The 11324-nt window shown below is 45.8% G+C and overlaps 1 protein-coding gene across 2 annotated transcripts in view; it reads right to left on the bottom strand.

The window, feature by feature from the left end:
- Positions 1-7748: 7748 nt before the first annotated feature.
- Positions 7749-11324, bottom strand: part of SPSB1 (splA/ryanodine receptor domain and SOCS box containing 1) — a 39294-nt gene continuing 35718 nt past the window's right edge. For both annotated transcript variants that reach the window (XM_035344701.1, XM_035344702.1), the window contains exon 3: positions 7749-9880. In XM_035344701.1, coding sequence (XP_035200592.1) covers positions 9753-9880 — 128 coding nt within the window. In that variant the 3' untranslated portion in view covers positions 7749-9752. The remainder of the gene's footprint in view (positions 9881-11324) is intronic.

Below are 11324 nucleotides of genomic sequence, written 5' to 3'. Positions count from 1 at the left end.
CTTCCAAGCAAACAGGTCACCCAACTGAAAAGAGGGTTTGGACTGGCAACTCTAACCCATCCAAGATAACCCCGGGACCTGGGAGCTGCTATGTTTTCATGCAGAGAGACTCTGGGAGTCACAATTGCAGCAAAATGCCATGTTGCCATCTCTGACAATTTTTTTTGTTTCTGCTTGTAGCACAAAAATAAAAGCAGGAGGGTGGATAGCTGTCCTCCTGCTGCTCGGGAGGCTCTGCCAGGTAGCGATCAATGCCCGCTGCTCTCGCCATGGCTGCCTTGCAGACCACCTCATCTGTTTGGCCTTCACACCACACTCATTTTTCACTGCCAGTTGACAGACTTTAGGAGGTTTCCAGACATGGAGCTGAGCAGGAAAAGAGCAAAACAAACTGCTGGGCTCCATCTGCTCCCTTCCCTTGAATGAGCAGTGCGCCATCACCCAGGGGAGCGTGTAAAGGAGTTTGATCAAGTCACCCCGTAATTCTTCACAGCAGCTGCTGAACTTTAAAGACCAACTGCACTAAGGTGTGAGACCTCCCCCTTTTACAAAGAGCCACTGGCTCCTTGTTGAGGCATAAAGTTCCTATTAATTTAAGTGAGCCGTTAGACCTCGTGCATAACTGCTTGGCTAGAGAAGTGTGATATTGCACATACCACGCGGGGACAGCTCCATCAGTAAGGCAGCAGCTGCGGCAGAGCACAGCAGTACCAGGCTGGCCATGGGCTGTCTTTGTGCAGCATTGGCAGGGGTAAGAGTTGGGCTACGGAGGACTGGCAGAGGTTCTGAGCAGTTTGGAGGTATTTTGCCTCAGAGGTCTATGAGAGGAGAAGTAGCTCTGGTTTCTGTGATACTGAAGTTGAAAACAAGAGCTAAGACCTTTCATTTTGCTTCATTAGCGTCTCATGTGGGTTTTTCTCATGCAGCCATTCTGGCGTGAATGCAGAGCATGGGGCATTTTTAGTGAAATTACCAATTAGAGTTAGTAGTGTCATTTTTTAATGCAGTCAGTGGAAATCCTCCATTTTAATCCAATGCAAGCAGTAAAGAGGGAAACAAAAAGCTTTAGGCTCAGGGCTTAAATCAAGACACAGCAAAAACATCACTATTCAGGTGCCAGGTTCTTGAAAACTCAGCCCCTTCAGATATATGGCACAGCCTGAAAGGGAAGATGGTCACAGAGTGTACCTGAGGCACTTGCTTGGCTTTCAGCTGTGACACAGAGCTCACATACTCAGAGTTATAAAATCCACCGATTAAACTAGTTAGTCATGAAACTAAACTACCCTATAATATTGTTTACTCTGCGTAGAGGCAGAGAATGCGTTTTATAGAGCAAAGAAACAACAAGCACAAGAGCCCACACATATTATGAAATACTCATCTGCTCCCTCTCTTTTTGCATGCCCTCTGCAACCTTGAAGCATCTGCCACATTACCGAGAGGGCCACATTTCGTGGAGAACAGTTGAGTTTTGGCTACTGTTGCAGGAATCAATTTGCTGGACCATGGTCCTGGCCCAAGATGACCAAAGTTGTCATAGTATGGAAACGCTGCTAATGAGATCAGAGTCTGAAGAGGCAAATTCCAAAGCGCAGAGAGAAAAGGATGTTTTCTTTTCCGCTGGACAAAACACAACTTTTCTGGCAGGCACAAGTAGGACAGTCTGTCCACTTTGGCAATACCCTGCATGCCTGGACGTACACAAGTGTGTTTTTACATGCAACCCGCTTTGATTACACAATCTCCTTCCAAGAGAACTTGGCAAGGAAGATATCTGAGAGGCTTTAGAAACTCCGAGCAGTCTGCAGCATGCTGCATCTCTCACTCTATTTCTAGCACCGTGTGGAGCAGCTGACCGCTGGGAAAACAACCAAGGAAAACCACCATAACCATTGATCAGGTACCCAGGCTGCCACTTCACAGATCCTACAAGGTCACAGGTTTAGTTCCAGTTGCCAGCTTACACCTACCAGCCCTCATCAAGTAGCTGGGCCCATGAGCACTGAACCAGCCCTTAGGCCAAATATTTCCCCCTTCTTCATTTCCCCAAGGGTGATCCTGAACCTTTGCCAAATGCGTCTGGCAACAGGTTAACATGTCATAGGCTTTTCCTGACCAAGACTCTTCTTGCCTCATTTTTTTTTTTCTGAAGTTGGACCTGCTCTTTGAGTACTCACCCCTTCCAGAAAGGACAATTTAACACCCATCTCGGGAGAGAGTATTTAATGCTGGAGCCCAATTCTCCTAGTCTCAAGTCAGACTTTCTGGGAAATGTCCCATATCTTGCCCAGGGATTCCTATGCTCGTTTAGGTTGCAGGCATCCTATCTGTATGACCACAATATTACTTAATTTGCATTTATTCTGGGTAGAGAAGCATCCATGCCTTGTGCTTATTGAAATGCAATTGAGATCAGTGCTAGTGCCAGGCAACCTTAAAGAGCAAAACAAGTTTATTCTAGTTAAGGTCAGGGTCGCAGTCTTGATTACAAAGTTTGAAACATAGTTAGCAAACACAGGCATAAAACCAAGAAAAGGCAGACCTAGAGGCTGTGTTTCACAGGTCTCTTGCATCTTCTAAGGCACTGCTTGCCTCTGGATCTGCACGCCCATCTCATAAAGTGTCCTAACTCCAGGATGCACCTTCTCAGAGTGGGTATCCTGAAACGTCTATCTCCCATTTAATCTCTAGGTTTATTTGCATTTTTCTGACTATTTTTAACGCAAATAGAAGTGTCAGACTGTGTATGAAGAGTCACCTTCTTTTCTTTCTGATAATGAGGATCTTATCTCACAGCACTTCACTTTGAAATAGATACTTGGCATTTCTGAGAACAACTTAGAACAATTGAAAACCTATATTTATCTAAGACGGATGCTTCATAAAGACTCAGAGTGCTCACTCTTCTAGCTTTTCTTTACAAAACCCATTAAAAACTTCATTTTTAGTATTCTCTAAATCTCATTTTCATTGCTGCAATTTCCTATTGTGCCGCACCATTTCATTCATCTTCTCATGTAACAGCATTTCACAGAGCCCACGTCATGCATCAATACGTCTTCCTGTTTTAAGGGTTTACTGTGTCAGAGTATCGTTATCAAACACTAATCATTTCTGAAATTCTGAAATCTGGGCACTGTCTACACCAGGTGAGAATGAAGAATGTCAACATCTCAACCGCAGCGATCAGATTTCCTCACTTGTCTGCGGGAGTCCCTGTCTTCCCTTGGGTTTCTCTATAGCTCATTAAACAAAACAGAACAGAAAAGGGCCTCTATAGAAAGAAAAAGTTTGACATGATTAACTAGCTCTGCTGCTAATGTGTGCAACCCACCCAGGTGTCTAGACAGTTTGAAAAATACAGATTGTATTTAGGAGGAACAGCTGCTGCTCCTCAAGTCCCCCTGTGCTGGACCTCAAATTAAGTAGGTAGAGACCCTATCGATATTAGGTGGTCCTCTTCCCAAGGAAACATCCAGCATGTGGCAGGAAATTAAGTGATTGATTCAGTAGGTGGCACTTTACCTTTCAGGTCAGTGAATCGCTTGCTCAGCCTGCAAGGAAGTCCAAAGTTTTTCAGAGCCTGATGTGGGAAACCCACAGTATTTTGTCATAAAAGAGGAAAACAAACAAACAAACAAACAAAAACCACCTGTATCCTGACCAGATGCCAGTTTAGGCAGGTGTTTCTTGACTGCCTGTGTGCCCTGTGAAGTAATAAGCTGGGGGACATGTCTTCAGATGGTAAAATTCAGCTAGGCCCTTCTAAGTAATGGTTAATGGCTTTGTAAGCGGTTGTGAGAGGGGAATTGTCAGATGCCTGTAGGAATAGGTGTGCTGGAACCCCCCAGGACAACCTAGGAGGTTGTCCAGAATTAGCATCTATTTCTTGGCCTGTGTCCCCGAAGTAGCATGCACCACAAGGCTTCCCTGGGCCATAAGGGAAGACGGCAGAGCAATCATCCGAGATGTTAGAGGAAAGCACACTGCCAGGTGCCTGAGAAGCCCCCAACTCCTAAAAGCTGCAAGCCTGAGCAAAGTGAGAAACTGCAGGTTAAACCGATTTAACAAGGCCTTAAGATACCGTCCTTGTGCCCGTGAGGGTCTGGAGGAACGTGTGCGTGGCGCAGAAAGCCAGGGATGTGTGCTCCTAAACCTGCAGGCACTTGGGACTGCTCCCAGCTGAGCCACTTGACGCAAACAGCACGCTGCTGGAGCAGGTTGAACACCAGGGAAATGTGAGGCATCCCTCCTGGGCTGGTGCATCCTTCACTTGACTCATTTGTCACAGCCCTGAAGAAACACAGAGGGCTTTGCCCTGCTTCGCCGCTTTTGGGAAGTTGTTGTCCATTTTACTCATAGTGGAAAAAAACGGTTTATAGCTCAACTAAGATACAGCCAGTGAAAAAGGCCTCCCAAGCCATGCAGCGTGGCTGGTTAATAACCCAAATTCAGTGATGCTGAAATTCAGGGGGCAGTTTGTGCGGCCATCGCTGCTTTTTTAGGAGCCTGCAAACCACCTTAACTTCCGTACGCTGCTGCAACATGTGAGCAGAGGAATGCAGCTGCTCTGTGCTAGTCCCAGAAAAGGTCCCAGATGAGGCCAGCAGACTGGGCAGCAGACATCCAACACCAAGCCTTTGAATAAAACCCGCAGGCTTGCATCTCCCCTGTGCTACGTGCGTATGTGACCGGGGCGAAGGGCAGGAAACCGGCACGGAGATGCCACAGGAACAGAATGCACAAGGGCAGCTTGGACGCCCGGTGGGAAGAGCATTGCTAAGCAGTAAGCAAGTTGTAAAACACAAGTCAGACAAAACATCTGGCAGCTGCTTCAAATAGTTCTCTGTCTGAAGGGCAGACAAGCCTGCAATAGTCTCAAATCAAAACATGTGCAAGGACAGGATCAATGCTCCAATGTGCTTTGTGCAAGCACTGAATGAATTTTGCTCCCTTCAGCACTGCTTTGTATGCCAAGGAAGGCTGTGCTTTGGGTTAGGTTTTTAATTTTAATAAACTTTGCTAAATAAATCACTACCTATTTCCCTCTCCAGTCAAACACAACTTAGTCTTTGGCACAAGATCAACAGCATTAGCTCTGCATAGGAAGCATATGGGCGAGGAGGGGGGAGCACGCTAGCAAATGTTTTTCATGATTGTCTTAACTTAATCAGGCAAGAAAGCGCAACTGCCAAAGTAGGTTCTTGAAAGTATAACGCAAATCCTTCTAGTTTGTACATCTCAGGCACAGGGAACGGGATGACAGCCTCGAACAGTTTGGGGTAAGAACGGGACAGGTACAGACTGATGGATGTGCCCAGTGGGGAGGTTGCTTGCGCTCAGAGAAATCATTTAATTAGCAACGTGCCAGTGCTGCAGACAAAGGAGGGAATGGACAACTGTCCTCCCTCTCCCCAGGTTTTTCTCTCTCGTTGACGTTGTCATAGTTTTGGTCAAGACCCACAAGCAGGAATGCTGGCACTGACATGCTGCACGGGAGCGTAACCTGCACCCAAGACAGGCTTTCCTTTTGGAAGGAATTTTGACAAGACTGCAAAAGGAATGACAGACTTCCTAATCAGCTGCTAAAGGCACCCAGTGAAAGCTTCCCCTCTTCCCCTTTCTTTTAGACTCAGAGCACTTCTACCAAAGCCCCACCTCTCGGGAAAACCCCAAAGCTATGCCCCCGGAGCATCAGGACACCAGGTTCTCTGCAGGTTTGTCACAGCATTTCTGTCTCACCAGCAAGACAACAGCAAACTACCGAAGCCAGGAGCCTCCTGTAAAACGGGGCAGAGCAGTCCCACGTGCATGAATGTGCTCCGCCAGCAACAGCAGGAAGATGAGAGATGCCGGCCAGCGTAAGAGCGTTGGCTTTCAAGGCGGCCGTGGTACGAGCGGGGCTTGTAATTTTCAACGCTGCTCAGAAAAAGGAGCCGGTCTGCCTGCCACATGCCTGTGCCTGAAAGCAGGCAAGAGCAGGGGAAGCAGCCACTGATTCATTAGGCCTTGCTAATCTGTGATATCATTTGTTGATTCCACCAGCTCCGATCCCCATCCCATGACTTCCTCCGCCGTCGCCATGGCGCTGTACATAAACACGGCGAACTCCCAGCCCCGAGCAGGTCATTTATTTCAAATATTCCATGCAGCTGGAACACAAGCCTGTTTGGGTGTCTGGAGCGGAGCATGAACTAATTTCTCAGTCTTCTGCACCCGCCCCACCTTGTGGGCCCTCCCCAGCCCGCTGTGCTCCCAGCACCCCTCCAGCCCCACTCCCAGCAAGGCAGGGACAGCCTTCCCCTGAACCTGGCAAGAAATAAGTTTCACTCCCGGCCCCAGTACCTGCTGCAGCAGAACACGACCGTGCTGAGAACTAAACACACTGCTCAGCCTTGGATGTACAAAGTCGTCTTTTACATGTGGGAAAACAAACAGGATTAAGGCTTCCAAAATTCAAAAAAATCTTTGCTGTGATTGGAGAAGGAAAAAAAGCACTTGCCTCTTTTTTTTTTCTTTCCTTTTTTTTTTCTTTTTTTTTTTTTTTTAAAGAAAAAAGTTCTGCTCACCCCATACCCTTATAAGGCAGTTCATAAGCATACCTCTGAGCTTCGGTTGAGCCTCACGTTTTGGAGTGTTTATGTGAGCTGATGAAGTGATTTGCTTTTCACACACAAGCAGGAGCTGCAGGAAAGACAGAAGTACGCCGTCAAGAGGCAGAAGTAAAGCCTCTGTCGTAATGGCAAGAGCACTTGGTCACTTTGGGGAACCTTAACCTACCTGCTGATATCATTTGAGAGCACCACTGTATCACACAGGTGGGAAGCAGAGACTGAAGGCACTACACCAGCAAGCAAGAAAGTCTATACTCCACACGAGACACTCTGCATCTCGCAACCCAGGAACGAAGCCTCGTGTGCAAACAGAGCTCTCAAAAAGCAGAACAGGAGGTAGGGAGTGACTGAAAACCCCTCTTCAGCAACTTGAGCTAAATCAAGCTGGTGATTGTCCAGGACACATGGAAATCAGACTTAAATCAGACTTTTTCCCAAGTACCTGTGATTTAGAAATGATTCCTACCACTCGGTTTGTCTCACACAGCACCTTCTGTGGTTAGTGCTATGGCCAGGGGTTCCTTTAGCCCTCAACATTTTATCTTGCTTTCTTCTGTCTATCACCTCTCTGCCTAAGAAGGAAAGACAGAAAGAAAGTCAGGTGTCTCAGGTGTCAACAAGAAGTGGTAGGTTGGTGCCTTGGTTTCAGATGATATTTTTCTGGAAGAAAAAAAAAAGAGGTTTGTCTGCTGTAATCTAGGAGATGCTTGCAAGCCTCCCCAACACATCAAGTTTGGGAAGATGGGTAGAGTCCTGGACTATTGAATCTACTTGAAGAAAGAATAGTATAGTGTAACGAGTTGCATGAGTTGTGTATAACAAGTTGTATGAGTTGCTAGTCAAGGCGGCTTTAGCTTCCTCATTTGAGACTTCACAGATTTCATTCAGCTCTACCAGGAATAGCTATCTTTAGGCATGAACGGCAGATGTATAAAATGACAGGTTCCGACAGCCTACCAATCACTGCAGCTTGCCTTCCACCTACACACAGCTTTTAGAGGCCAGCTTTAAATTCTTGTTCTTCGAAGCAAGGTCCCAGCTTGGGTTGAGTTCTTAGAAGTACGCTCAGCCTTCATGAAGAAGCTAGATATGGAAAATTCTAATCATCTTATGCAAATAAAACCCAGCATCAAGCAATATTTAATAAAGTTTATTAGGTTACCAAGTATTATCTACAGCCATAAAATAGGAAGTGAGAGTTTAAAACTGTACAAAATGTACTGGGGAAGTGAGAAGAGATGGAGACAAGGGAGCATGGAGAGCGTTAGAAGTGAGGAGAACACAGGCTTCCCTGGAGTTGTGGAAGACACTGGTTCAAGTCAAAGGCAACCAAGTAGGGCTCCATACACACTATTTTTTTTGTGCAATTTGTGTCCCACCCTGTAACAGAAACTAGTACAAACCTCTATGTTAAAAAAATCATACAATATTAGATTAAAAAAGAAAGGGGCACATCATACCCCACCCAGTCTTGGCACCAATTCTGTGCTTTAAAAAATATACTATGTAAGTAGTTTATTTTTAAAAAGGTACCCTACAGCAGCTGTTTAAAACATGTTCTTATACATACACCACAAATATATATATTAACATTTTCAACAACTAAACTCATTTGTACCTACACAGAACTGAAGGAATAACTCAAGAGCAAAAAAAAAAAAAAAAAAAAAAACAACCACACAAACATTTTTTTCAAGACAAAGAAATGTGCAAAATAACCCCAGAAAGGCAGCATAGTAACCTGTGGAGAGGTCAAGAGAGCAGCTCCTGCTAGTAAAGGAGTGTCATCCTCTTTACTTGGCTACTGAGGCAAGAATCTATTTGGGATGTGCTGATTTTGCCTGAATTGCTTGTCCTGTTTATTGCAGTTCTCCCCTGCCAACCCCCAGCTCTGGAGAGGTTCATTTTCTTGCTGTGCTTGAAGATCACCCCGTTGGGCTCTGGTAAAGTCTCTCAAGTTACATTCTGCAGCAACCACCTTCTGGATTTCTGGTCTGCTTATGGCACTTCTGCAGCTACACTGCCACCACCTTCCCTGGGACAACTTCCTACCCCCCAAGCAACAGACAACTATTCAGCTGCATAGCTAAACGAAGATTATGCTGATGGCCTGTGGCAGAACAACGACTGGTTTGGGTGACTAAGCAGCTTATTCAAGAAGATAATTCCCTGGAAGAGCCCTTAGAGAATTACTATGTTTCTCTAAAACCTTAATGTGGAACAGGCTATACAGAAAGCAGACCTAAGATGGTAGGACCTACAGCTGCGTAACAAGTCTGAGGACATCCAGCCTGTCTCACCAGGGACTTTATTGCAGAAGTTTGTCCCTTCCCTGTCCCTACATCAGCAAGAAACCCTTCAGTCCCAGACTAAAACCTGCAGTTTTAAGTCAAGAGGAAGAGGGCAGATGAAGACATGGGGTGACTGCTCAGTCAACCCACTAAGAGGAGGCAGGACAGAATGGGACAGGAGAACTGAGAGTGATGGTGATAAACAAGAAAGCAAGGTTTACTGTCTATGGAACACGGTAAGGAGTCCTAGCAGAGAGACAGATATCAGCAACATAACCACCTCCTCCAATTCAAGTGTCCTGGTGGAAGGGTTCTTGGTTTTGGTGTTTCAGGGTTTGGGTTTTTTTGGTTTTAAACTCAGCAATGAATTCCTCTTGGTATTCCAGACTCTTCCCAACTCTGCTGGCCACCCCATGCCTTTCCATTCTTAGCACCTGGTCTTAAGATGTCCACTCCTAGTGCCTTCCCTTCCCCTAAGCTAGGTTCTTCCCTTCAGCTGGTACAGGAGGGCTCACTCCCAGGCTCTACAACCCAAAGGATGCAGGACAGCCTTTTATCAGGAGAAGCAGAGAGGAACAGAGCTTCTATAAGTGTTCCTTTTTTTTTTTTTTTCTTAAAGTGTGCAGGGGAAGTGACTTCCAAAGAACAAAAACACTCAGTTCTGAAACAAGGACTACTTGAGAGCTTGCCAGTAAGGGCACATGGAGGCTGTATCAGTGACGGAAGTACTTTGGCCAAGGAGTTCCAACAGTAGCGATGACACAAGGGTGGCAAACCCATCTCCCAGTGGATCAGCTCCAGATATTTTGCCTTGGTTCCAACTCTCAATCCCGGAACATGAAGGTCATTGGTAGAGCAGATAACTCTTGAGGGAGGCTGGCAGTGGCAGCGTAGGGATCTCATTCAGTCTTTCCTTGCCCAGAGCAAGCCTCACAGCTCGCCGACACAAGTCCATCAGAGGCAGTGGTTCAGCTGGAAAGAGAGAGATCCAAGACGTTAACATCCCAAGCCACAAGCTACACATTCATCTTGTTTGTTCTAGAAATCCCCCAGAAAAGACTAAGCAAGAAAAGTGGATGCCTGGCTTGTTCACAAAACCCAAACCATTCAGCATCCACAAGCCAGCAGCTGCAGCTCAAATACATGGGCAGGGCATGACACTTCTGTGGAAGTTACTTAAGTTAAAAAGTTGTGTGTGAAGGAAGAGAAGACAAAAGTCCCTAAAAGGAGTTTCTTCTCCGCAACAACATTCAAGTCAGAACACGTCTTCTAGCTTGTGCCTCTCGCTGCACTATCCAAAAGCCTTTGGAAGAGGTTTATTGAAGTAAGAGACAGCAGCAGACAGTTCGATGCATCATACAGTATGGGCACCCAGAAAGTACTGCTTTGTTTTTATCCACTAGAAACAGAACTGTCACCCCTTTCATTTCTACTGCTATTTCTCATGAAAAAAGTAAAGCCATCTGTCAAAGCTTCATGTCACTACTTGCAATGTGACATTTCCCATCAGAGGATTTCTTCCTACATCATAAACCTGGGAAAAATACAAGTTTCTGGCTGCTATTTTTGCACCTTGTCCTTACAAACAAGGAACAGGAAACTATCTTTTTCGGACAAGGCATATGGGGACCTTTGATGCTGAACAATCACAGCATACAGGGGACTGAGGTCAAAGCCGGAGTGAACACATCCCAGCTGCACAGAAGGAACACACAGATTAGTTTCTCACAGCTCCTGTTGCTGAGTCCATCCCAGCTCACCTGCACGAGCCCAAGGGGTTCCTCTGCCCCAAAGAGACAGTAAAACAAAGGCATCCCACATCAGTAGGTAACTGGACATCCTTCTAATAACCTGGATGCTCAGCACGCACCATTAGAAAGCTTTCTTTAGAGACATCTCAGGCTGAACACAGACACCTAAAAACATCCCCAAAAATAGAAAAGCTTGGCTGAGAAGCTGCAGTTTTCAGGAACTCTGATAGATGCCAACAGCTCTAGCTTCCACTGCTACAAGCCAAATTAATCTGATTGTTCATACAGCTGTTTTAAACAGCTGAGAGACTGGGAAAGCTTAATTTCTAAGCAAGATCATGTTACTGTATTTCTTACCAGAAGCCTTTCCATCAATAGGTGGACACAAATCCCTTCCTTCCAAGTTCAAAGATAACAGCTAACATTGAAAAGCTCAGACAGAAGAGATCAGTCATCTCTGCTCAGGCCACTCCTGATTCTACTTTGGAAAAAGTAACAGTCCACATAAAAAACATCTCTAATGAAAAGCAGAGAAAGCAGTTTATCTAGTTTTTTGGCAAAAGGGCTGGGAAGGAGAGTTTGTTAGCTGAAGAGACTTAGTAACAGTCAGGAATTGCACTCTAGCTGGTCTGTCTCCTCCTCAAGTTAACAGCCAGAGCTGAACT

The sequence above is a fragment of the Oxyura jamaicensis genome, chromosome 21, assembly GCF_011077185.1.
Source record: "Oxyura jamaicensis isolate SHBP4307 breed ruddy duck chromosome 21, BPBGC_Ojam_1.0, whole genome shotgun sequence".
Lineage (NCBI taxonomy): Eukaryota > Metazoa > Chordata > Aves > Anseriformes > Anatidae > Oxyura > Oxyura jamaicensis.
The sequence above is the reverse complement of the archived record's forward strand: the minus strand, read 5'-3'. Positions and strand labels throughout refer to the sequence as shown.